Source organism: Harpegnathos saltator, unplaced genomic scaffold (genome assembly GCF_003227715.2).
Source record: "Harpegnathos saltator strain DR-91 unplaced genomic scaffold, Hsal_v8.6 scaffold122, whole genome shotgun sequence".
NCBI lineage: Eukaryota > Metazoa > Arthropoda > Insecta > Hymenoptera > Formicidae > Harpegnathos > Harpegnathos saltator.
The window spans coordinates 31,268-57,518 of NW_020229898.1; the positions used below are offsets into that span (position 1 = coordinate 31,268).

Sequence of the window (26,251 nt, forward strand, 5' to 3'; positions counted from 1 at the left end):
TACATCGGCCGCGAGATAATCATTTCGCGAAACGAAATATTTCGCGTCCCTCCCGCCGCGGCTCGCCGGCGGATTTCTCTCGGCCGGGTCGATGCGAGCGCTCTTTCGCAATATTGTCGCGCAGAATCTCGTCATTACCTGCCGGCGGACTCGCGCGGTGGCTCTAGCGCCGATGGTGGGATTTTATTTTCTATCGCGTAACTGGCTCGCGTTACACGATAACGAGTGAAATTAATTTTGAATATCGCGTGGAACTGTTTAATTGGCGAATTGGCGAACGGGTCGGGACGAGCGCGGTGGGTAGGCGGGCGAACGCGGTATCGAATGCGGGGGTTACTCGAGCCTCGCTCTTTCCACGGGGTTCCACCTTGTGAGCGCGCGAATACAGAGTCGTCCTCGTCGTCGTCGTCGTCGTGCCGGGCGCGCGACGTATCGAGCGATTTTGCAAGAGGGCGCGTGTACATTACATCGCGCGAGCAGTCTGCAGCGCGATGTCTGAGACAGTCGGATAAGCGACGGGGGTGGTGGCGGCGGGGGTTGCTCCTCGTACATCCAAGCGTTTGCGGCATAACGTGCACGCAATCGGCGATGCACCACGCGAATTATACGTAAAACTTGTCGCGTGCGTGCATGCGTGCGTGCGTGCGTGCGTGCGTGCGTGCGTGGGGGTGGGTAGTCGCAAGCGGAGCCCTCCCACGCGCGTGGTGAATAATTTGGCGAATTTCTCCGACGCTGCACGTATGCATCGAGCGGTCTATACGGGGACCCGTTTCGTCCGCGGCCGAAATCGATGTTTGCCGATGGCCGACGCCATCGTCGAGAGATCGTACCGCCAATCTCGCGGACGAAGGACCGCGAAGGCCGGTATGTCCCGAGGTAGGATATCGTTCGCGCCTATCCGATGCGGGCGTGCTCGAAGGCAGGGTGTGTAGGAGAAGGAGAGAGAGAGAGAGAGAGAGAGAGAGAGAGAGAGAGAGAGAGAGAGAGAGAGAGACTCGCGTAAACGACGTTCGGCGTAGCCGCGGCACTACCACGTCGTCTTTGATATCTGAATTTCAAATTCACTCGGTCTCGCGTCGGCTGAACGAGCGAGCGGAGGGGGGAGGGGGGGGACGGAGAGACTGATCGTTGCCGAAACGCAAAAGAAACGGCGCGAAGTCGAAAAGAACAGCACCGTATAGACGGCGTAGTTACGTGGCAACGAGCGCGTGACAGCGTAATAAATAAACAATTACCGACAAGTACGACGACAAAATTGCGTATCGTTTCCTATCTCTCTCTCTCTCTCTCTCTCTCTCTCTCTCTCTCTCTCTCTCTCTCTCTCTCTCTTTCTCTCGTGTCTCTTCCTAACGATGCGCGTTTCCCCTCGTTCTCTCTCATCGAACGCGCGTTGATAACGTAGGAAACGTCGTTGCAAGAGGAGCTCGCTCTCTTGCGAGGGCTGTGTCGTGGAAAATGCGAAAGTCACTCTTAATTTCCCTCACGAGTAGCCGCGGCTTCTCAAAATCGCGCCTTTGCGTAAGATCGAAGAAATCAGAAAAATCGCTCCTGACCGCGCACAATCGACGAAACGAATTCGCGTCGCGCGCAGCTACATCGAGAGGTCGTGAGATTCACTGAAAAGGAAAGAAAAAAAAAGAGAAGTAGGGAGAAACGGGAAAAAGACAAAAAGCATCTATCAATCCCGGCCATGAGCGCGGAGAGAACCTCGAACGCAGCGTATATCAGCGAGACGTCAATCGCGATAAGATCGGCCGACCCGAGCGACGGTTTCGCGTATCGTATTTATGGCACTTACGCGCGCTGCGATCACGTGATTCCGGTGTGTCTGGCTTCGTCAGATTTGTAATTATAATTACGTGAATTTACATGTCAAGGGACAACGACGATGGGTGGCGGCGGTTCGTCGTTGTCGCGCTGTACCGCCTCGTGCGCCACGACGAATCCACTCGAAATATTCCTCCGCTAATAAACTACGTCGCGCTCGACAATACGCCAACTTTTCGGCACTCACGCTAACCCACATCCGCAAAGCTCGCTTGTACAGCGAACGAGGGGGGGGGGGGGGCGAGCTCGACGATCGACGGACGACATCTCTCTCTTGACGTTTTCAGTTGTCTCTCGTCGCGCTACACGACGGCAGATTCGCTTGATGATTGTGTTTGCTCCTGCAAAATTGCATATATTCTTTTCTCCTCTCCGCCGGATATTGATCAATGTGTCACACGTCCAATCATCGCCCACAATTTCCACATTTCCACATGAAACCCCCGCTCGGATAAGAATAAATGAATTTCTTCCAAAATTCAACCCTACGCCAAACTCGCGGCGGAATTTCCGAATATCGCGCTCAATATTAGCGGCTCGGGAGGGGGGGAGGGGGGAGGCACGATCGATAAAGACGACGTTTCGGTTAATTAGAGCGTCACTGGACGGGTCTCGTTGTCTCGCGCGGCGTTCGAGCGAACATTGTTGCGCGCGACTCTCGCGTCCGTTTGTGCCGCATTTAAATTTACGATTTGGTGCGAACGCGGGACGCGACTGGGAGATCGCGTTCTTACGTGACCTCCGGGAAGGGAAAGGTAGCGCTGAACTCTAACGACGTACGTACGTGATTTCTCTCTCTGCTCGGGCCGACACCTTCGCGGCATTCTGCCGCGGCTTTGTAGGCCACGACGAAGTTCTCGTCAAGGACGTGACTGCGGCGAAAAAATTGGGTCAGAAAGTTTCCTCCGACGATTCCTCTCCGTTTCACTCGCGGTGGCGGCTCGCAGCGGCTTCCGGATCAACCGGACGTTGCTTCTCCGCCCTCGTCGTCGGCGGCGTCGCCCCTTCGAATCGCGCGGAAAAACTCCGCACGGCCGGCGATCGTCGATTCAGAGCGCGTGCGATCGCGCTCCGTTGAAAGGAGCGTCTTCCGCGACGTTATCCTTGATCTCGGCTGGACTCTGGCGGCTTTCTTCTTGCGCGACAATTTATCACAAGGCCGCGGCCAACACGTGCCGGAGTCGTTTCTCTCCTCCTCCCTCTCCTTTCGTCGGGAATAAAGACGCAACGCGAGCTGCTGAGCGTTCGCTCTTCGGGGGGAAATCTATCCGCTATCGATCCGAGAATTCACGGGCGAAAGAAGCGGCGATAATTGCGGCGCACCCTGTGTGTAACACGCTTCGCAACCGCACCGTTGGCAAGGAATATCTCCTTGCCCTCCAAGTTGCTCCGATATATGGGCCCGCGTAATTGCCGGGGAAAATTAATAATGAAAAGCGTCGTCGCCGGGAGGACGAGGAGGGAACTGGTCGCGAATCGCGCGACGTCCGAGGTTGCTTGTAGAAATAACGAAGGCCGCTCTGCGTGTCGCGCACTCGGACTCTCTCTCTCTCTCTCTCTCTCTCTTTCTCTCTCTCTCTCTCTCTCTCTCTCTCTCCCTCCCTCCCTCTCTCTCTCTCTCTCTCTCTCTCCCTCTCGCGCAATGGAATTGTATCAATAATACACAGGACTGTAATAACTTGGGGACCAGCTGCGAAGGAGGGATGCGAGGGAGGGGGAGGATCGCCACACCCTATTAACCGTGCCGTTTCCAGCGCAATTATAGGCGCGCCTCTCGCCTTCGTACGTCCCTAGATTAACGCGGTGCTCGCGGAAGCCGAGCGACTACGATGCACATCGCCGGCGGGGGCTTCGGTTTGTAACCGCTCTGCAATGACCGTCACGGTGTACTTTTTCCGTAAGGCGATATGCGCCACTTGGAGCGGTCGCGCCGCCGCCGCCGCCGCTCTTATCCGAGGAGAGACGCAGCGTGCGAGACAGAAATTTCGCAGGCTCGCCCGGTCGTCTGGGACGCCCGAAACGAGTGGGATATCCTTCGAACATTTACGTCGTATGAATCAAGCCGAAAAATTTACGGTGACATCGGGGATGACATATGAACGACACGCCATTTGGCGTCGTGACGTTTGCTGGGCGATCTTCGGCCGATAGCGCTCGGAGAATTTTTCTCAGCGAGATACTCCGAGATAATCCTTCAGCGGGAGATTATCGGGCACTCTCATTGTCGCGTGTGTGCGCCACACTCGGTGACATATCATAATCAGGAGCGAGCGAGCGAGCGAGCGAGCGAGCGCCGTATGATGCGTACGTGACGTTGCATGTCCTCGTTCGCGCTCGCGCGCGTGTGTGTGTGTGTGTGTGTGTGTGTGCGTGCGTGCGTGCGTGCGTGGTCGTGGTTGATGCGATGGTCGCTTGATTGGTGAGTTGGTTGCTTGGTCGGTCGGGCGGTCGGTTGATTCCGCGGAAACTAGAAGCACGCGCGCATTGTCGTGGCGGAGGAGCGTCGCGCGAGAGCGCGTTGTGCAACTCGTCGTACATATTTGTAACGCGCATTATTACTCCGTTCCGCGTACAGCGCCTGGTTCATAGACACTGGAGTAGGTCTGCAGTAGGTCGCCGGCGGTCTGATAATTCTCGCTCGTCGCCTCGTCAGGAGAGCGATGCGCGCCGTGGGTGGGCCGTCGATGGAACGTTGGCGCGCTCTCCGCGAGAAGAGAAACGCCGCAGATTTTTCGACCGTCGCGTCGAATCCCGCGGAATCGGATAAAACTCTCCGCCTCTTTCTGTCTCTGCCCGTTGATTTTTTCGCAGCTTGCCTTCGCAGTTGCCCGCGCTGATAACTTTTCATCGGTCGAGCGGGATGTTTTTTTTTTTTTTTTTCAACGCTCCGTTATTGCAGCTGATTATCGAAACGCGAGTGGACAGCGACGGGTGCGAGCGTCCCGTGTAAAGCGGCGCCTGACACCCCGACGTGCTTCGAAAGCCCGTGATTCTTTGAAACAAGCGTGACAGTTTGCGCGCCGGCTCGCTCGTCCGACACGCGTATGCGTGTGCGTGCAGCGCGAGTTACAGCAATAACGATATTCAAAAGCGCGGAGGTAATGCGCGTAGCGGCGAATCCATTTTTCTTTCGGAAGCCGATGCGTTCGAATAGCACGTACCGGCGATTGGCGGCGGCGGCGACGGCACCACCACCGTGTTGTTGCATTTACATTTGCACGGATGAATATCGTAATTGCATCTGTAATCGTGCGTGACCCCCGCCACCACCGCCCGGCGTCGCCGGTCGCGGCGGAAAAATCGCCTCGCATCGGAAACACCGCGCTCGCGCCATTATACGCGAGTCATTTTTACCGTTCCCGGCAGAGCGCGGATTTTCGGGCAGGACCGAAATTAAATCATTTCGCGTTGTCGCAGCGCGGTAGAAAAGCGCCGCTGATTAACGACGGCCCGGGCGCCGGACGCGCGCGCAGCGGCCGCCGAAATTTGTCATAAACATGCGTTACCGGGCGCGCGCCCGTCGAAAATTTCGCAGAATCCAATCGCGGAATTACGATCACGCCATGAGCAATTCGCGCCACGCTCGGCGAGGAGGGGGCGGGGGGTAATTTGACTATACATTTTTTATGCCGCGAACGAGCGAGCGAGCTAGCGGGTTCCGATCGATCGCGCGTTCGAAACGCGAGGCTGACGACCCAGTCGACGGCGCGAGAGAACGAGCAGGGTGCGACGCGGGGCCGAGAAGGAGGGAGCGGCCGAGGGAAATTTTTGTAAAGATTTTTTCCAAGCTGCCCGATGCGCGGCTTCGCGCGCCGGCCGCGGCGGGAGGAGGAGAACGCGATCCGAACGAATACCGTGCGCGCGCGGCGCGGTAGCTTTTATCCTGGAAACGGCGATTACGTAAATGGCGTAACGTTGCACAAGAAGCGGCGAGTGCGCCTATCGCTTGGCATAGAGATTACGATTCCGCCATGCCGGAGCTAATCGCGGAGAGCTCGCACGAGGAGAACGGCGAAGCGCTGAAGGCCTGAAATTTCCCCTTCGCGCTCTCGCCAGCTGTATTCAGATCTCTCGCTTAAGGCGGGTCTTTTCTTACGGCACGATTTTCATGTGATTCTTCCTCGTCTCGCCGTCATGTCGCGAGCTGCGAGAGCTGAGAGAGCGCGCGCGCGCGCGCATCGCTCGTCTCCGAGAGAAGAGCGAAAACGCGGCCTCGAAAAGTCCGGCGGACTCTGCTCCGTTGTTCGCTCGAGCAGGGCCGGAAGCGATAAACATGACGAAGGAAAGTAGTCGACGAGCACGAAAAGCGGGGATCGCCGCTTAGCGAGGAGACGGCCGCGTCGCGAGACATCGTTCTCGTCGGCCGACGATATTTAGGTCGTGTTAACAGTCGCGGCGACGCTGGCGAGAGTGTTGTTAACGAAATGTAACGCTCAATAAACCGGTGTATCCGCTCACACACACACACACATACACACACATCGTGTGCTCGCACACACGTCAAGGTTAGTGACACGCTTCGTATCTCGGGACACTCGTCGTCATCGTCGTCGTCGTCGTCGTCGTCGTCGTCGTCGTCGTCGTCGTCGTCGTCGTCGTCGTCACACGGTCGCGCCGAAATTCGCGACGTTCGATTTGTCAGGTCGCGCCGACCAGCGGCGTAAAGAATGCGTTCGTGTTCGTAAAAAGCGAGGAAATGGAGGTGGGAAATAATGGAGCCGCTCGGACTTGTGCCGACGGCGGTAATAGCGCCAAAACACGCTCGAGAGACGCGCTTTGGAACGACGAGAAATGATCGAGCGGCTCGCGCTCCTGATTGACTCATCGCATTGACTGATTGACTCATCGCATTACAATATCTCCGCGTCTGATTAACATGAAAGCGAAACTCGAATGTATAATAGCCGCGAAATATCTCTATTCTTGTGCTTGGTCGTTGGTTATATCGGGCAGAAGCGAATACAATGAGAGGAAGTTAACATTCGCGAGCGCTGGAAAATCTATCGGAACCGGGGCCACGCGCGATCGCGGCGGCGCTCGTCGGGTGGCGAGGATGACAAGCGGGGCCGAGCGGCGAAATGAAGAAGCAGGGACGAGGAGATCGCTCTCGGGCGCGATATCGTACGATACCGGGCGACGCCGACGCCGACACGACACGAATTCTCGCCGCACGCCAATTCCAGACGGCTGACTCATTCGCGACTTAATCGTGGCGCAACATGCCGCCGTCCCAACGATTACGTAGCCAAGTGGGGCCGGCGTTAAAGAGCGGCCCAGCAGCAGCAGCAGCAGCGTGTCTTCCGCCTTTAGAGACGCCATGGACGTCGCTTTCACGAATTAAGCCGGCCTTCTCGCGTGTGCCCTGACCGCGAGCCCTCGGGCCCTCAGCCCGCGAGAGCCGCGTTGTGTGCGGCTTGCAAGAGGAAGGCGGTGACCATTCCGATCGGCCGAAGAAAGCGCGCATGGTGACGCGCGCGCGCGCGCGCGAGAGAGAGAGAGAGAGAGAGAGAGAGAGAGAGAGAGAGAGAGAGAGAGAGAGAGAGAGAGAGAGAGAGAGAACCCGCTTGGGCCCCGGCCCCCGGCCCCGAGCGCGGCGGGGAAGTGCTCGGGAATGAACTTTCATTAGAAATTGACGGGGGAAGAACGGCGTATGAATGCAGGAGAGTTAATAAGGTACTAGCCGAACTGCCCTTTCCGCGGACTCGCTCGCGGCCGCATTCCCACGCTATTACGTAAGGAGAGCACGGCGCGAAGGAACTCTGTCCAGACGCGGACGCGATGGTGTTTTCTCCTTCGCCTTTCCACATGTCCTCGGCGAATTCGGAGCATCGCGTTGCTTCATACGTCGGCTAATCGGCTGGCATTGCTCTCCTTCGTGGCTCATCGAGAGCGAGCGAGAGAGAGAGAGAGAGAGAGAGAGAGAGAGAGAGAGAGAGAGAGAGAGAGAGAGAGAGCGCGGCTACACACGCGTCGTTAATAACGGACCGCTCAGCGAGGGTACACGGAAAGGGTTGAAACGCTTGCCTGTTCTCTCTCGCGTCGCGTCGCGGGAGAGAGAAGCAGAGGAAGCGAGAGCGCGAATGGATCATTTCCGGGCGAAGTAGCGATAACGTCGAGAATCGCGAGGCAGTCGCGAGGGTCGTTAAGCGATTTCGCGCGGGAGAAGCGGCGGAGGATAGGGAGGCGGCGAGATTGGTCTCTCCCCCGCGCGAAGCACGCGCTGCGGCGAACTGCGTAACGACGTGTGTACGCTCGCGATGCGCAACCCGGGGCTGTTGGTTTCTCCCTCGATGGGATCCGGTCGCTTCCTCCCTCCGTTAATTCTCCTGATTGCGTATTAATTTCTGGCCGCTGAGCGCTCTCAGTCGGCCGAGCGTCGTTCGCGGACGACGGCGGGCCGGGAAGGAGACGACGTCGACTTTTTTCGCAATTTATTACGAAACACGTGTTACCTAACGAATGAAATCTCATTGGCGATCGATGTCTCCGCGATTAGCGCGCGCGATGCGGAACACGCACGGGAAACTTTCCTCTTCTCGCCGGCGAGCAACGCGATCAAGTGCCATTGTTCGCCCGGCGATTAAAGCGATGCGCGCTGGACGCATCGGCAAACAGGCAGCAGCGTGCGCGATCAACGGGCCGCTTCTTTCGAACCGCGGCAAATGATCGGGCGAGAACGCGCGAGAGACGCACAGCTGGTGAAAGCCTCGCTGCTGCTTTTTGCAACTTTGCCTTTCCAGCGTATCGTTGAACGGGCCGTTAATGCGCGTTTTGATACGGATCCGCGCTTTAATCCGCCGGCAAATGTCGGCTTTGACCCGCGTCGAATCGGGAGAAAGGTCCTTGCCTCGGTCCCGCACGTCCTTGCCTCGCGAGACTTCCTGAGCGCACGCGACGCGACGCGACGCAGCGCGCGCAGGAAGTAATTAGTTGGACGTAACGTGGTTTAGAGTATCTTTTTTTTTTTTTTTTTTTGCGCCCGACACCAAAGCCGCGGAGCGGAGCGCTGCATAAGAGGCGCGGGGAGGGGGGAGGCGAGCGAAGTGCAATATCGACGCGAGCCGAGGGCTCTCGGCCACGCCGTTATCTGCCAACCCCCGGCGCACCTTGCGTCCCGTGAAATTGCTTCTCGCGTGCGCGCAAGGAAGAAAGAGAGAGCTTTGCCCGACCGAAACCTTTTCTCATCCACCGTCTAGCGTCCGTTGCTACTTGCCTGCGCGCAAATCTGTGTTACCGATGGGTAATACTGCGCGATCGGCCGCACGCGCGTATTTAGAGCGATTTTAACGGCGGTGTCCAAGTAATAAGCTGAGAGAGGACTCCAGTGAGCATATCTACATTCTTTTTTACGTGTCGTGAATATCGATTTTGAGGGGAGAATCCGCGAGTCAGTCGCGTTAAATGCAACGCGTTAAATAACGCACGCAACGGGAACATTGTTTTTCAAGTATTCCGTAAATTTATTCATCTATCGGTCTGTCACAAGTTTGTCATAAGCTTCGGATTTATTCAAAATGTATTCCGTATCCCACTAAGTTCAGCACTTGGATGAGGAATATATCAAAACAGGAATATTCAATTATAAAAGAAAAAATTCGGTTTGCTCGTTCGTTTCCGTTTGCCAATGTTTTTGACGTTCGTCGTATAATACCGATTGAGGCGTCGTCGAAATCGCGCGTGGCATTTGGCGTGAAATTGACAGATTGCGCGGGAATCTCCGTGCGAAATTTTCCGATCGAGATGTGTAAACGCATAGCCCCTTGTTCTTGACGCGATAAACATTTATCCTACCCTCTCCGTGTTCGTGCAATATATTATCCTGATGATTTTAGCGTCTCTCCGGCGCACCATGTGTCGCAATTGTGCAGGCGGACGCGTGTCACGACGACAGCATATGCGACGAGTGTGAACGGCCATGCGGCATGCATGGCCGTGAAGAATGACGTTTCATGCTCTTACGTGAATTTTTCCCCGAGATACAGATGTTTAAAGAGCCGGAGGATTTTCAAGGCGGCTGCCGCCGCTTTGAAAGTGACCGACCGCTTGCGCCGCGCCGCGCGGCGTCGCGCTCCCACTGCATTGTAGTGCGCTCGTTCTCCCTTCTCCGCCGATGCGTTCGGTCGAATGTGCGAGCGGCGCGCGCGATGTCGTCTTCGCCGGGCCTCGGTCCCCGTTGAACGCTTCTAGTTCGCTCGTCGCTATCTCCGCGTAGAAAAGTCGTAGAGACGTGAAACAAATTGCACGCGAAAGCTGAGATCGCCGCGTTCCCGATGAGGGTGATTGTTAATTTTTCCGCGGAGGAAACGGAAGGTCGAGCATCTTCTTCTCGGACTTGACTTTGACGTCGGACATAATTTGAGGTGAAGCTAACGAGAAATGTGCGACTGAAAGCGCGATTCCGCTGCTCGAAGGAGAGAATGTCGGAAAGAAACGAATTACACGTTGCAGCGAATACAAAGAATTTCTCTTGTTTTGACGTGCGCATAAGATATTTAAATTTTATAATCTGTTCCGCTCTCTTTATGCGCTTCCGCTTTATCATTATCTGAGCAACTAACGACTGACAGTCGTAAATCACCCGAGCGTTCCGTCGTAACAACCGATTGTCTTACACCATACTGCTAAAGCGATCAAGAAAATTGTATTCTATCACTAATTGATTAATCGTCAGTATCCGCGGAATATTTTAACCAGTGGTTAGCGCATAAATCATCGCCAACGTGCGATCGATACGGTTCTCTCGGTGAGAGAGCCGTGGTTTTCCTTGATACGAACCGTCTTACAATTTCATCATCATTGAAAGAGAGAGACAGAGAGAGAGAGAGAGACAGAGAGAGAGAGAGAGAGAGAGAGAGAGAGAGAGAGAGAGAGAGAGAGAGAGAGAGAGAGAGAGAGAGAGAGCGGGGCTGCGGCAGGGGAGTTCATTTCCCTTTATGCCTACCATAATGTGCTTCATTCCCCGAAACGTAAAAGGGGAGGACGGCAGCGAAGAAACGTCATCCACCTTTACGACGACGGCGGGCGCGCGCCGCTGGTTCTGCGATTGGCGGCAGAATGCCGCGTCTGAAGGAGAGAAGCTTGACGGAATATCGTATTACATCTGCGGAAGACGCGAGATTATTCGAGCTCGGACGAGGGAACGAGGTCTCGGGTAGGAGGGAGGGAGGGAGGGGGGAGGGAGGGAGGGAGGGAAGGAAGGAAGGAAAGGAAGGCAGAGGCGGGGGGATGGGGGATGGTTGGGAAAAGCGGAGGGAAACGTAGAGCGGCCGATTCTCTATTAGAGGGTAATACGTATTATCGATTTTCGGATGAAACGGGAGGTTATCCCGGTTCAAATCATGACAAATGTATAGATATAAACCGACGCACGCGCGCACACCGGCGCGCCGGTGGCCGTGTGTGCATCTCGCTGAAGCGCTCTCGCGACCGCACCCCGGAAAAACTTTTTCCAATCTCTCACCCCCTCCCCCCCCCCGCGCCGCTAGCCCGCACCCCTCCGCCTCTCACCGCTGTGAATTTGTTTGCCCGGCCGAAAACAGGGTCGCCGACTCGGAAATCTCTCTCTCTCTCTCTCTCTCTCTCTTTCTCCCTCTCTGGAAGACAGGAACCCCATCGACGAGGCAGCGCCGCCCGTAGCGATTCTCTTAAGCGGCTTCGTCCTTGAGAAACAACGCTAATCACCTCGAGTTTTCCTTTCGCGTTTCGGTTATTCAGGAGTGCTGCCTCAATTATAGGGGATTGATCGATCGACCGAGCGGACGAGCCGCACGTCGTCGAGTATCGAAACTTGTCGGGGGTTTATCAGATTCATCGGTCGCGCTGATAACCGCGCATCACGAGTGTTATCGAGATAACGTAATAATAAATGAAAGACGGCGCGCTTGGTCGCGCGCGATCGATGAGGATGAGGCATTTGGGTGCCCGCTTGGGCGCGGGTGGTCGCGCATACAGTCACGTGCCAGCGGTCCTTTGATTCGAGACAGAGAGATAAAGGTGGGGAGGGGGAAGGGGTGGCGAGTCGTTCGCCAAGATTTACGAGGCGCGTCGGGGCCGCCGGCTCGCCGCTAAACAAAACAGCCCTTCGCGGACGGCCGTCGGCGGCTCGTACAAAGACAGCGGCTGAAAAAGCGTCGCGAGTATTGACAGGTACGGTGAGAAACTGCCCGGGTTAATCGCGGAAAAAGCCGAGCTGGAACCGAGCTCGGCGACGCCGGCTGGCGGAATTAAATAGCCCGCTCGCTCGTCGACGACGAGCTTGCCGCAGCGCAGAAAAAGCGCCGGCCTTTAGGAGCGTCGATCTCTCGTCGCGGTTTCCTCGCCGGCCCGGCGGGTCGGCCGGGGGGATGATCGATATTACTAATTGCGCTCGCGTAATGGCGGAGAAACCGGCGAGTTGTACACGAAGTACACGGAGGAAAGGCGCAAAGTGCATCAACGAAACGAAGAGTCGGCTGCGCGCGCGGGGTCAAGTCGTAAAACTCAATCGGACGGAATGTGCGGAAGGAATATCTCCCGAATGTTTTCCTATCGCTGGCAGGCATTGACACGCTCTTTTGCGACCCATCACAGTCAGCGAGATTGGCCGACGACTCAGCGCCTTCCGCTTCTTCTCGTTTCAGCAGCAGAAATTTCTGAAGCGGACGGCCGAGGATTTGGAGCCAGCAAGCGGCGGCGGAGGCGACGGCGGCTTCGGTGAACCACCGGTGAAACTTCAGTGCACACAAGCTCAGCACCAACATCAGCAAGGTCCAGGTTCCGGAGGTAGCGGCGGACCACATCACGGTCACGGTCAACATCAGCCTGGTGGCGCCGGTGCGAACTCGACAGGGCCTACAGCCGGCGGTGGCGGTGGCGGAGGCAGCAGTGGCGCGAATGAAGGTCTCACCAAGTTCTCCGTAGAGATAGTCCAGCAACTGGAGTTTACCGCCTCGACAGCGAACTCGCAGGCCCAGCAGATATCCACGAACGTGACTGTGAAAGCGCTAACGAACGCGTCCGTGAAGAGTGACTTGCTGAACGCGTCCTCCTCGCCGAAAGCCGGCCCTGACACGCCGTCTTCGGCTAGCAGTCGGACGCAGGTTGGCGGCGGTGGTGCCGGCGCAGCAGGACCAGGTGCTGGTGGTACCGCCGGCGGACCTACTGGCGGCGGCGGCGGCGGCGGCGGCGGCGGCGGCGGCGGCGGCGGCGGCGGTGGCGGCGGAATCGGTTGTGTCGACATCGGAAACCTCGTCGAGTGTAAACAGGAACCGGGGTTAGAAAACGACTTCGTCGACCTGGAGCAGTGTGCAGCTGCGCTGGAGAAGGACGCCGCAGCCAACGGCGCGACCTCCAGTTTCACTGGTTTCCCCGAGTTCATTGGGGATGATACCGGGGATGAGATAATTAACTCGGACACGTTCAAGGATCTCATCTCCGAGATTTCGGATTTCCATCCGGAATTCATGAAGGACTTCGACTTTGAGGATAAGACAGTCGACACTTTGCCGGGCAATACCGTATCCGTGGCCACAGTCGCAGCCGTCAACAGCGCCAACAGCAATAACGGCAACAACCCTCTGATGAACAACGGGCAGATCAAGATGGAGGACGACAAGGACGCGATTCATCAGCAACAACAAGCCCAGCACAACAACGGCGCGAACAACGGCGTCAGCAATAACGCCAATAACAGCAACAACGGCAACGCCATGCCGGCCAACGCGAGCCCGGGGGGTCTAGCCTCGTCGCAATACTCGCCGGCGAGGCTCTCTTACAGCGGCCTGGACTTCAAGTCCGAGATGAGCCCTGCCGCCCAGACCCTCAAGCAAATGGCCGAGCAACATCAGCACAAGAGTCAGCAACTGGGCCTCGGCGGCTACAACCACACGGCGGCGGCGGCCGCGGCGGCTGCAGCCCGCGGCTCGACCGCGAGATCTCCTTACGCTGAATTCTCGCAGTTTGGCGGTACGTCGGACTATCTCGGTAGTCCTGGGAGCGCGGTTCCAGCCGCCGGCCAAGCTCAGCCGGCCACTGGAGCCGCCACCTATCACAAGAACAACGCGACGCCGAACTTCCAGAGTCAGCAGACGAGCGACATGTTCGTAGGCTCGCAGAGCCAGTTCACCACAGGTCTAGCTGACATGAAGAGGCCTCAGCCGGCCAGCGGAGGTAAGCCCGGCATGCTCGGACCCAGCGGCGGCTACAAGCAGCCATATTCGCCGTACAACAACAGTCCGGGGCCGATGCCGAACCACGGTAGCCCGCAATATCCGTTGCCGCCTAGGGGATCGCAGACTGGCGGGCCCAACCAGACGAGCTCGCAGGGACCCTTCAACAACTCCACGCCGCCGCGACCGCCCTCGGGACCCGGCACTTCCACTCTGCAAATCAACCAGGCGCAGCAGTTGCACATCAACAATCCTGCGCATCAGATACAGGTAAGTGCAGTGTTGGAATATGCACGTGTCTTTTCTTCGTGTTCGCTGACGGCCACTTGCCGCTTGAATATTAACTCGTTCCACGATATGATAACAACTCTACACAGGTTAGTTACTTATCGATCAATGAAATATTTTACAATAACATATGTCCTTAGTCAAAATATCAAATGGTCCGAATCGAAAGTCGCGCGAAAACGCTCGGCACCGAATATGTTAATCCTTTGCGGACGAGTCCTTCGACTGCCTCGACTCTGATTCCCGGTGGTTCAAATACATTTTCTATACAAAACAAGACATTATAGACTTAAATATTACAATAAAGGGATCAAAAGAGATATGTTGTATTGCTTTGTGAAAATTTTATTGATAATAATTGAACATGGTATATATATATATATATATATATATATATATATTAGCATATAATACACCGATGACAAGCAAAAGGTTGATTAAACTTCACATTGACTTTTGTCATTTGTTTGCCGCTGTAGCAACGCCATTCGACTTGAGAAAAAAAGGTCGTGATCCGCCGTAACGGCGGCATTCGTCCGCAGAGGGTTAACATATTATTGACGTGGTGTAGCGTTCCGTTTCGTCATAAAACTGAATTGGAGGTCCATAAAGCCGTTATGGCCCCAACACAAAATCAAACAAATATATAATGATTATTATTCATACAATAACGGCTCGGCATGTACAAGATGTGAGAAACGCCGATTCACCCGTCGACAACGCGCTGTGATACTCGGCGTTCCAAAACACCCGGTACATACTTGTCGCTCTGCCTAGACCTTTGCGATTGATTCGTCGTTGTATTCGCGCGGAATGCTTCGGCCATATATTTAGCCGTGTTCAGTTTCAGTTTGGTGTTATAGTGAAGATGAGGAGATTAACAAAACACACATGTGTGTACGGTATATTAAAAATTAAAGCTGCAGCCATTGCCCTCTTCTGCTCCCCCGTTGCTGAAAATTTGAATCTCGTGGGATGATAAAGTCGACCCGTATATAGTTTGTACCGTATTTTAGCGTGAGATTTATTCAATCTTTCACCAGCGGCAAAATTATTTATACCGACGGCTCGACCTTTTACCGCGGTTGATACACCTACGCGTTTCATACTCGTCGTCCCATCGTTGACTGAATTTCGCCATTCCACCGTGGGCACATTTGCCTTGATTTTTGCCCCGCTCAACTCGCAATTTATTGCAATTTACGCAACGAAATTGACGCAACCTCGCGATCGGTTCTTTTTGCTCGATTCTTTTCTTTCGACAGCATGCGTTTAATTTTTCTCTGAGTTAAACAGATAGAGTTATCCTCGAGTTAGCGTGAAGCTCTCTCTCTCTCTCTCTCTCTCTCTCTCTCTCTCTCTCTCTCTCTCTCTCTCTCTCTCTCTCTCTCTCTCTCTCTCTCTCTCTCTCTCTCTCTCTCTCTCTCTCTTTCTCTCGCTCTTTCGAAGGAATACTCTCCTCGCTGGGAATGGAATTTGCATCGAGCTTCCAAGTTTCGACATAGCTTGCGCTAATCTCCTCTACCTCCCTCCTCCCCCCTCTCTCTCTCTCTTTGGGTCGGTCGGACTGCCAATCGACGCGTATCGCGGCGATCAGACCGCGAGAGAGCGAAGTAGCCGAGCTACTCGAGGGACCGAGCCGAGTGATATCTGTTGCGCCGTGACGACGCGCGCGTCTATTTTTGTCGGCGGCATCGCGGGGCGTCGTTAGCGGCGGCGTCGGCGGCGGTGGCGGCGGTGGCGGCGTCGGCGTCGGCGTCGGCGTTGGTCGTCGATGAGACGCGACACGGGCTTGCGGGGGGCGGGCGGGAGCGCCGGCGTCACGGGGGCGCCGCGACGCGCAACAAGTAGTCTCTCTCGTTCCTCCCGCCTCGACCCCTCTTTATAAATTTTCCCTCTCGCCAGACCACCCTCCCTCTCTCCCGTTCTCGCCCTCCCCCGACGCTTCCGGGCGGCGGCGGGGCGGCACGGGGTGGCGCGGGGCGCGCAGCGAGGGGTTGCCGCGGCCGCGCACAGCCGGCGTCGCGACGCCACCGCCGTCTGCTCGATTTAACCTGCGCCTGCAATCCGCGTCAATACGCTCCGAGTGGTAGTCGCGAGGCTGCGCTCGTGACAATACGCACGCGACGTCGCCGCCGTCGCCGCGACGGTTGTTTCGCAACGATGCCGTCGATCCGTGCGAAAGACACCGTACGGCCAAGTAAGAGGAGGATCACTCTGACGCGTTCAATGGTACTTCAAAGCTCCCCAAGGCCGACACGTTTTCAGCGATTTCTCGAAGGGAAATCCTCCGTTATTCGGAAAACCCTCCGAGATATTTCAGCTGGTCGTTTGAAAGATCGCTAACGGTAGCGATCGGCGGGTATCCTCATAACATGAACCGACAGGCTACGCCCGCGCCTTCATTATCTCGGGACACGCGAGAGACCCCGAGAGCAAGCCGCAATTCGGCCGGATCGTCGGCGGCAGCGGCGGCGGCGGCGGCGGCGGCGGAGTCGTTAGAAACTCGCAGGGTCAGCCATGCGCGCGTCTCTTTCACGCCAATCCGGGGGACTTGCTGACCGGCGGAAAATCGTACCGACCGACCGACCGACCGACCGACCACCTCGTCGCTATAAAATCCGTGGACCATTGTGACGGCGGCGGAGGCGGAGGACAGATCTTATCTGCTCGTCTCCCAGCGAACGGATTTGGACTCGGGAACGCTCTCCTACGAGGGTTGCGCGCGCGCGTACGAAGAGAGAGAGAGAGAGAGAGAGAGAGAGAGAGAGAGAGAGAGAGAGAGAGAGAGAGAGAGAGATAGAGAGAGATAGAGCGAGCACGCTCGCCCCTCGTAAATCACGTTAGCCCGCGCTGCCTGGGTATTTGCATCTCAATGCGCCGTGGCGCACGACGACGCCTCCTCCTTTAACCGCCCGGCACCGCCATTCTCTCGCGGCTCATCCTTGCCCGCGGGAGAGAGCTTCTGCTTTCCCGTGCTCGATCCTGCCGTCGATTTCCATTTTTGCCAGCGGCCATGCCGCTACGGCTTTTCCATTCTCGCCCGTCCGAGGCGCGCGAGCTTCGTGGCTTCAAACGTCATGCATCGCTCTTCCCTCCCCTCCCCTTCTCTCTCTCTCTCTCTCTCTCTCTCTCTCTCTCTCTCTCTCTCTCGTCGGTGGTGCAAAACCCGTCGTTGCGGGATACGATATTACGTGAACATCATCATTGACTGCATTGGACGCCGGGCTTGACGGGATCGCCGTGAGATTCGGCATACGATACAATAGATAATGAGACCGGAGCGCGCGGCCGTAATTAATCACTCGCGAGAGAAGCTCTCTCGGCCGAGTCGCACGGAAACACGGCAGCCTTCGTCGTCAGCTCAACGCTCCGCGGCCCTCGCGAGCGCATATCAGCGCCGCTCAGCGCGTGCGCGCGCTCCGCTCTGCAATATTGAGCAATTGAGAGCGCAGTTGAAAACACGACCACGCGATCGAGCCGCGGCGGCGGCGGCTCTCTCGCGCTCGTGAGATGCTTCGCGCGCGTCGGCTCGCCCGGCGGCCGCTTCTTGCTCGCGTGAAAATTTCCCGGCCGCGTCGACGTGCTGTTTTCACAACGAGCGAGCTGCCAGCCGAGAATATTCGACTCTGGACTCGCGTCGTGTTATCGATTTACATACGACACGTGTACATACACACACACACACACACACACACGCTCGCGCGCGCGCATGCACGACGCGGCTTCTCCCCGTTCTTTCCGTGACCTCTCGCGGACCTCCGGTCCTCCCCGAATCGGTTAGCCAGCCGAGACGGAAGTCCATTGGCCGCCGAAACAAGTAGCGCGCCGCCGGCAGCAAATATAAATCGGCCGCGCGACACCGACACATTGTAAACGACGCGTCGCGTCTGCGGACCTTTTCGGTAGAAAAAAATCGATCTCGCGCGCGGTCGGAAAAATGAAAAATTTCATCCGCGCCGATTCCGTCTCCCGCCGCGCAACGTCACCGTCAAAACAGCCCCTTTATTTACACGTCGCATTAGGTACGTAATTATTTAACCCCCGTGCATGCGGAGGGGTTGGGGGGAGTGACGGGAAGGTCCAGGGGGCAGAGGCGGGCGAACGTACGCGCTCTGGGGAGCATTGAGGACGCGTAAAAACGGAAGTGCGTTGAAGCGCCGCGTAAATCAAACGCGCCCGCGATATAATTCGTAAAACTCATTCGGTAAATACGACACGCGGATCGATACGATTTGCGGAGTATCGCGCTCTCGCCCCTCCCCCTGCCACCCCTTGCCGGCCGACAACGAGCTCCGCGAAAGGGCGTGTATGTTTATGGGCGTTAAGCGCGCTTTCGAAACGCTCAGCCGTGCCCGCGCCCGCGCACGCTCGCACGCGAATATTAATTCGCCGCTAATTACGCGAATCCGAACGGTAGCGTCGCGTCGCGTCGCGTCGCGTCGCGTCGAGTCGTGCGACGAACGGGGCGCAAATGCGCAGTAGGGATTTATCGGCGAATTTCGTTATCCGCGTGTATAATCAGCGACGATCCGTCATCGACTACCACCCTCCCCCTATCCCCCCCCCCCCCCCCGCCACGTCGTTCTCGCACTCCTCCACTCGAGGAGAGGAAATCGCGCCAGCCGAGACCGTCCTCTCTGTCTCTGCTCTCCTTCTCGTCCCTTTCCCTCTAAGAGAGAACTCTCCTCGCCGCCGTCTCGCTTTCTTCAAGTACGAGAAGAATAACGCGCCATGCGGATCTCGTGGAATCTGCCTCGTATCGCGAGCTATGCCGGGAATTTCACGCAGATGAAAATGCTTCGAGTGGCGAAACACCGGCGAGAGCGTTCTCTTCCTCTTCCCCCACCCTTCTCTTTCTCTCTTTTCGATCTTCACGTATCATCTGTGCACACTCGGTGCACCTTCGGTGCATCGATCGAGTAGGTGATCGCTAAAAGTTTTCGGCTTTTAGCGTGACTTGTCTTCTCCCCTTCTCTCTCAAATTTCGAATTGCGAGCGGCGCGATGAGAGAGTCGAAAGGCATCAATCGATCGATCAAGACATCGGGGCGGACATGACTGTACCGCAAGGCTAATCGAGTGGACGCTCTGTTCGAGTAACATCAGCTAATTTCTGTTAACACTTTCGTCCCTTTCTCTCTTGTACGTAGAAATTCCTCTCCTTCCCGATACATTTTTGTACGTACACCGGCTTCTTCTCGTAGCCGCCGATAGCTTAATGTTTTATCGATTGCGCTCGATCTGTCGCCCGTCTCGAAGCTGTTTCTCGAGACTTCCTCCTGATCGATACCGCGCTCGGATTATATCTCACGTGGAGAACGTGGAGATTCGTATCAACGTTTCCTTTCGGAATAAAACGGGCGACCGTGCGTGCGGTTAATAACCCGGCGCTCACCTATGTAAAACAGCCAGTCGCGGCTTAATTGTCGAAATATTCAAATGGCCGATTTCGAGGTGCGTATCGAGGCGAGAAGGAGCGGCCGCGTCGCGCGCGCGCATTCAAATGATAATCGCCAGGGTAGCGTTTATGCGTTTACCATCCGATGAGATCCGTGAGATATGCGCGACCGTTCGCTCCGTTCGGCCGAAAGGGTTATCGATCCGGCGACGTCGCTCTGCATACCGTAATGAACGCAACAAGGACGCGTCTTTCCTCTTTGCGTGACCTCCATCTTGACCCCCGCACACAAAGTCCACGCTCCTGCCGCCGCCTGCGGACGATCGAGTGTTTCCCGCCGCGCGCATTATCGAGCCGCCATTTAAGCAATCGAGACACTCGGATCGTCAACGAGGGGGAAGCGCTTTTACCGCGAGCGCGACCCTCGCGCGCGCGTTCGCCACCCCCGCGCGAGCTACAGCCGACGTCAATTCGCGCGATCCTCCCCCCGGCTCGTCGATGAAAAATGCGAGAAAAAAAACCTCGGTTACTGTCGCCTCCCCCCTCCTCCGCCTCTCTCTCTCTCTCTCTCTTTCTGTGGTGCGTGCGTGCGTGCGTCGACCGGTGTGTGAGTGTCTCGCGTCGTATTTTCCCGGCTACCGAACGCGCCGGTGTATTTGCGCGCGCTCGTTCGCGCGCGAGCGCCGCAGGAAAGCCCCGGTGCAATGAACGCACTCGACGCGCGCGCAACATTGTTCTCAATTTGTTTCTACACCGGGCGTGTAGCACTTGAAACGTGATTCGATAATGAAGCAGCACTCGCTCGCGTCGAGCCGATTTTCGCGCGAGCGCCTCATATTGTTCGACGCCGGGCTATCGAACGCGCTACTCGCGAAACGCACGATTGACTGTCGAGCCTCCTGAGCGACGAACCTTCGCTCCGTCCTCCCCCTCGCGTTGCGCGCGCGCCGCGGATTCGCGGGAAACATGAGGAGTTTCGCCGTCGACGGCGAGCGGCTAAAACGATAAATCGTGAACGGCGCGGCGTAAATTAACGCCGCGCGCTCTTATCGAAGAAGGACGTCGGCGATGCATGCCGTCCGCGTAATCGTCGTGTCGTTGCAAATTGCGACGCGCCGCCGTGTAACCTCGCGCAAGCTGCGCAATTCCTATCGCGCGAGTCGCGCTCACGACGTGTTCCACAATCGTAACCGGCGGCGGGTACACGCGTTTACATGGCCGGCCGGTGGGTCATGTGCACAGGTAACACCGTCTCCGCATACCGGTCTAGTCGCGCGTGATATCGAAGCTGAGTTTCTCAAATGCCGTGGGTGTGTGTGTGTGTGTGTGTGTGTGGTAGAAAATAGCCGTCGTAGTGGGAATTGCGAAAAAGTTTTCGGTATAATCTCGGGACTAGAAATTTATCTCATGGTCCTGATCAGGTTAACCTCCTTTAGACATCAGGTCCCAATAAGGTAATACCATCGGATCCTAGTAAGACGTGTAACGCAGCGTGGATATCAGGATCTCAGTAAGGATTCACAGTCGGGTCCTTATTGAATTACCTTATGGAATCCTTATTGTTTTTTTTTTTTTTTTTTTTTTTTTTTCCAAGTTATGGCTGCTGATTACTCGCCACGGCTATATTGGATGATGACATTAGAAATAAGAAATGACACGCTGAATATTCTTTTATGTCATTTCCAAATAAAAAGATATTTGCCTGAAGTAATATTTTAGATCGCTTGAGCATACTTGTAAAATGTTTCGGAAAAGAAACATAAAATGAATATCATAGGATCATTAAGTATCACAAGGTGACAAGACGTAAAGTAGTGTTAAAGAGAAAAGTTGCATGTCACGTTAATTTTACAACTATTTATCGACTGCTAAAAAAGGGATAGTTTCTATAGCATTTTACAAATATCAATTCGAGTGATCTGAAGTGTTTTTCCAATGCAAACATCTTTATATTTGGAAATGACACCCAAAAATTGTTTTGTTAAAACTTGATAATGCAAATCATATGAGGTACAACGAATCAGATCCCGACAAGGACCTGATTAACTGAACCATATTGTATCATACACTAGGTTGGTACATTAAAGTCCTAATGTGGACCCAATCATTATAACCTTATAAAGGTCTTTCTTATTCATTTGTCGTTAAGACATTATACAGGACTGACTTATTTAGGACATTTCATTGACCCTATTAGGTGATCTCTTTATCAATGTTAGGTGAACCTGATCAAAATTTCTAGTCGGGTATGACTGAGATCGCTGCGTGTTTGTTTGAAAATATTTTGGCTTTTCACTACACGCGACATTCCAGTCATTGGAACGTCTTGCTTTTCGCGATTTACCATTTTCATAGTAATTCATCCAATTTTTCGACACAAGTCCAGCTTTGCGAAAATTATGAAAATTGTGAAAAGATTGTAATCTTGAGGTAATTTTTATCACGATATTTTCTACGCCTGCAAGCAACCGATTTTATAATCTTGCATATTAACTGCAAGCAGGATCAGCGATGAAGTTTCACAATCAATGTTGCCCTCGATATTTCTGCAAATACTATCTACTGAATCTGGATGAGATTGCTGGCCAGAGATTCAGCATCCGTCCCCGTCTCGCCGCGGTTACTTTGGCGCCGCGTCGGCAGGACAGAGCTTCCTTTGGTGGGAAAAGTTGGCCGTTGATTCGCCTTCGATTTAATTTCCGCTCGCCCACGCCGATTATGATTACGTTTGGTTCGCACGTCCGCGTTGCGCGGCAGCTCCGTTAACGCCCCCGGTCAGTAACTCGCGACTTTACAGGCACGCTATGTCGATTTCGCGCCACGCTCGTCGCCGTCGCTCGCACACCAGCGCGCGATCCGACGTAATAATGTGTAAGGCACATTCTGCAACGCGCGTGCATTGAAATGCCGCGTTGAAATCGATAGCCATGTCCCTCTGTTTGCAACCTACATCACGTCGCTCGCTCGCCGTGCAGAGTCCGCTCTCTCGCGTAAGTCGCGCTGATTGACCGGGCATACCCGTCGTCGGAGTGGCCGAGGGGAGAACGCTCGCGACTTTGACACGGAACTCGCCGTAGACTCGCCGAGGAGAATGACCAGTTTCGCAAAATCGTCCGACGAGGCGCCGCGAAATCGCGCATCCGAACGGACGCTGCGTGGATGGGGATAACGCCTCGTTGCTCATTTTCCACGTCGGCCGAAAGTGGCCGTCCGCGAATTTGGCTCTCGACTCGCCGCGAACGCCGATACCACCGCGGGCATCTCCGTATTAACGAGATACAAATAACACGCCGCGCGCGGCAATCGTTTCCGCGTACGCCGCGATGGAGTCCGCGGACAATTAGCAGCGCGGAAGAACGCTGGAGATCCCCTCGGCCGCGGTTTACGTAATCCTGCGCGCGAGGACGGGCGTCAACCCACGTTACGCGAGTAATTACCTTCAAACAGTAGAAACTCGTGGGGGGATGCGCTGCGCATGCAGTTATTTGCCGTTCGACAAAAATACCGTCTGTTTTCGCACGAGCTGTGCGCGCGCGCGCGCGCGCGAATCGCTTCTTCTTTTTCTTTGCATTCTCCTTCTTTCGCTTTATTCGCTACACTCCGCAGCGAAAGACGGGCTTATACTCGTCATTCAAGTTGCAAACTTTTTTTTGCGTATTTATATACCCGGAAAATAATGAATTTCGGAATTTAGTGCGATAGCGATATAATGATATGCATAATAATGTATAAAACAATTGCAATAGAAGATTCAATTGACGCGGAGAGAGACACTGAAGGCCGCTCTAAGTGGCAGGAAACGCGCAGCGAAGCTTTACGTTAAATACCGTCGAATTAGATCGGTTTCGGTTGCGGCGGATTTCAGAGTTTCTTAAAACGGCCTCTTAAAACAATTTGGACTACAAGGAGAGAGACGAGCTGTGAATTCGTCCTCTCTGCCGTTGAGCTGGAAAAATTCGGATAAATTCCAGGAATAATCTCAGATGAATCGGCGCGATTGCCGCGTAAACTCGCGACTCACGCGTGTTCGTTCGTTGGCGGCACGTGTCCCCGCGGCCGATGGCGGAATCGATGCAACCGTGCGACGGCGATTCGTCGACGCTGGACCGCGCGGGAATTTTCCCCGCGGCAAGGACGACTCTCGCGTCGTTTCGAGAGACGACGCGTGGCGAGCAGCGGCACTCGCGTGTGCGCGCTCGCGGAACGCGAGCGTCGTCATTGTTTCGCCGCTGCACTCGCCGTCGTCGACGGGTTCGCGCCGCTGGGGCTCCTCCGCACCTCTCGTCTCTCGCCCCCGACGCGAATCCGGTTGACTTGCTAATTTTAACTCGACCGTGACACCACGCGCAAGTACGCTGTACAGTGCGCGGCTTCTCGCGCACGCACACACGCACGCACACGCACGCACACACGCCTCGCGAGTGAGCGAGCATACGCGTTCTCGAGGAATCCGCGATTCCCCCGCGCATGGACGCGCACTCTCCACACACCCGTGTGTGTGTGTGTGCGTGTGTGCGTGTGTGTGTGTGCGTGCGTGTGTGTGTGTGCGTGCGTGTGTGTGTGTGTGTGCGCGCGAAGCGAGCGGCTCACCACGCTCGCCTGAAGCGGCCGGCGCTTCTCGCCGAACCGCCGATGAAGTCCTCGCTTGCGCGCGGAGCTGCTTCGCGGAGCCGATGAGCCTCGACAGCGGGGATTATCGAGAGTCCGCTGAATCCCTATCGAATGCAGCGTGACTTGCGTACGGACAGCGTACGTTAATCCGAGCGAGGCAGCGAAGCATGACTCGCGGAAATACTAAGGGTACGTTATAGTACGCGCGCGGCTGTTTGTACTTCAAACGGGTGCGCGCGCGCTCCTTTGTCCAGCCTCCTGTGAATGATACCGCTGTCAATGCAGCGTGTAATTTCGCCAGGATTATTAATCCTTGCTTCGCGGCCGCTTTCGTAAACGCGCACGTCCCGCGTGGATTAACGTTCGCCGTGCGAACAGCGCGCGGCGAACGTCATCTCCTCTCCGCTCTCCTCCGCTGATTAATTTGAACTTGGTGCCATCCTGCGGCACTTGGCTCTGCGTGCAATTTTCCAATTTTTGCGTCGGCTATCTCCTCGCGATCCCCGCTCGTCAGAACCGTAAACGCTCCGGATATAGACGCCCGCTAGCGCGCTCTGACGCGGCGGCGGCGGCGGCGGCGGCGGCGCCGCCGCCGTCTTCGTCGAATCCTTTATCGGAAACACAAAGCGAGTATTTTCGTCCGCGGCTCCGACTCGTGCTCGCGCTCGGCGATATTCCGAAGTACACATCGCTCCTCGTATGTAACAACAAGGCTAACAAAGTCCGCGAGACAAACGAACGATGCCCAATGGCGCCGGCCGGCGCGGCGCACCATCGCTCGTGTCCTTTTTCACTGCTGCGCACGTTTCTGTCAACATTGGCCGCGTTCAGCAGAAAAAGCTACTTTATTGAGCGCTTAGTGATTATTATCTGTGATTGGAGTATTCTTTTAGATCTTTAACAAATCTAGGGGAATGAGCCAATCAGGAACGATAGTCACTAAGCGCTTAGTAAGCAGCTTTTTCCGCTGAACGCGGCCATTGAATAAATCCATTCAGACGAAGACTTGAACTCGGGTTAATCTTTAATCGACATTGGTAGAAACTAGCCTCTTAGGCTGATATCTCGCTTGCCACTTACTGGCTAATTATAGGCCGGCTAATTACAAGTCGCGACGTTTATCTTCGATGAGCCTTGCGAATCTAGCTGAATTTCTGAAATTGAATTCAAACTGAGTAAAAGGAAAAAGTTGTAGGGAAAGTCCCGGAAATTCAGAAATTTCCCTACTAGGAAAGTGCTTGGGGAAAATGTCAGAGTTTTCAGAAAAATCCGAAAGATCAATCGACACGTCCGACAATGCTTGTCGCACGACGAGCTGAGACGTTAATCCTTAATGCACGGAGAGAATATTGCAGCAGAAATTACGCTAAAATTATATCCCTTTTCGCAATATTTGCCGTAAAACTATATATATATATATTCTAACGATATTGTATGAATTTTTGTAGAAATATCGGATATAACAGAAAACAAAGCAGCAAAACGCAGGTAATTGCGGTATTGTAGTGAAAAGCCAAACGTCCTCGTTTCTCAAGAAACATGTAATAACTTTCGCTCGTCGGTCAGATTCGTCCGTGCTTATTTATGCGCGCGATTTCCCCCGGAAGCGCGCCGCCGCTCTCAGGATTCAAACTCCGGTTCTTGGCGGAGGATCCCTCTCTGCCTCTCTCGGGAGAATGACTTCCCCGGGGGCCGGCGATAATGCTTCTCGAAAACTTTGGACACCTCTCGCGAGGCGTATCGGCGCCATCGCTATCTCCGGCCGTTCTCTCTCGCACGCCGCTGGCACGCCGCCGAGGATATCACGGCAGCCGAAGTCGCGGCGTCGACAAGTAGCCCGACCGCAACCACGCGTATTTTTGGTGCGGCGTTCCGCGGAGCGGCGGCCAATAGTGACCCCTTCGGGGAACTATCGAGCGCCTTCTGGAACTCATAACTATATATTTGATCCAGGCCAGATAAACATCTCGCAAAAATAG

General features: G+C 55.2%; 1 protein-coding gene across 5 annotated transcripts in view; it reads left to right on the top strand.

Moving 5' to 3' along the window:
- The window catches only part of LOC105180868 (neurogenic protein mastermind), a 94,729-nt gene that overhangs the window by 15,178 nt on the left and 53,300 nt on the right, over window positions 1–26,251 (top strand). For 4 of the 5 annotated variants that reach the window (XM_025306078.1, XM_025306084.1, XM_025306085.1 and 1 more), the window contains exon 2: window positions 12,447–14,243. In XM_025306078.1, the coding sequence (XP_025161863.1) occupies window positions 12,447–14,243 (1,797 nt within the window). The remainder of the gene's footprint in view (window positions 1–12,446; window positions 14,244–26,251) is intronic. The other variant, XM_025306082.1, reaches the window with a different exon arrangement.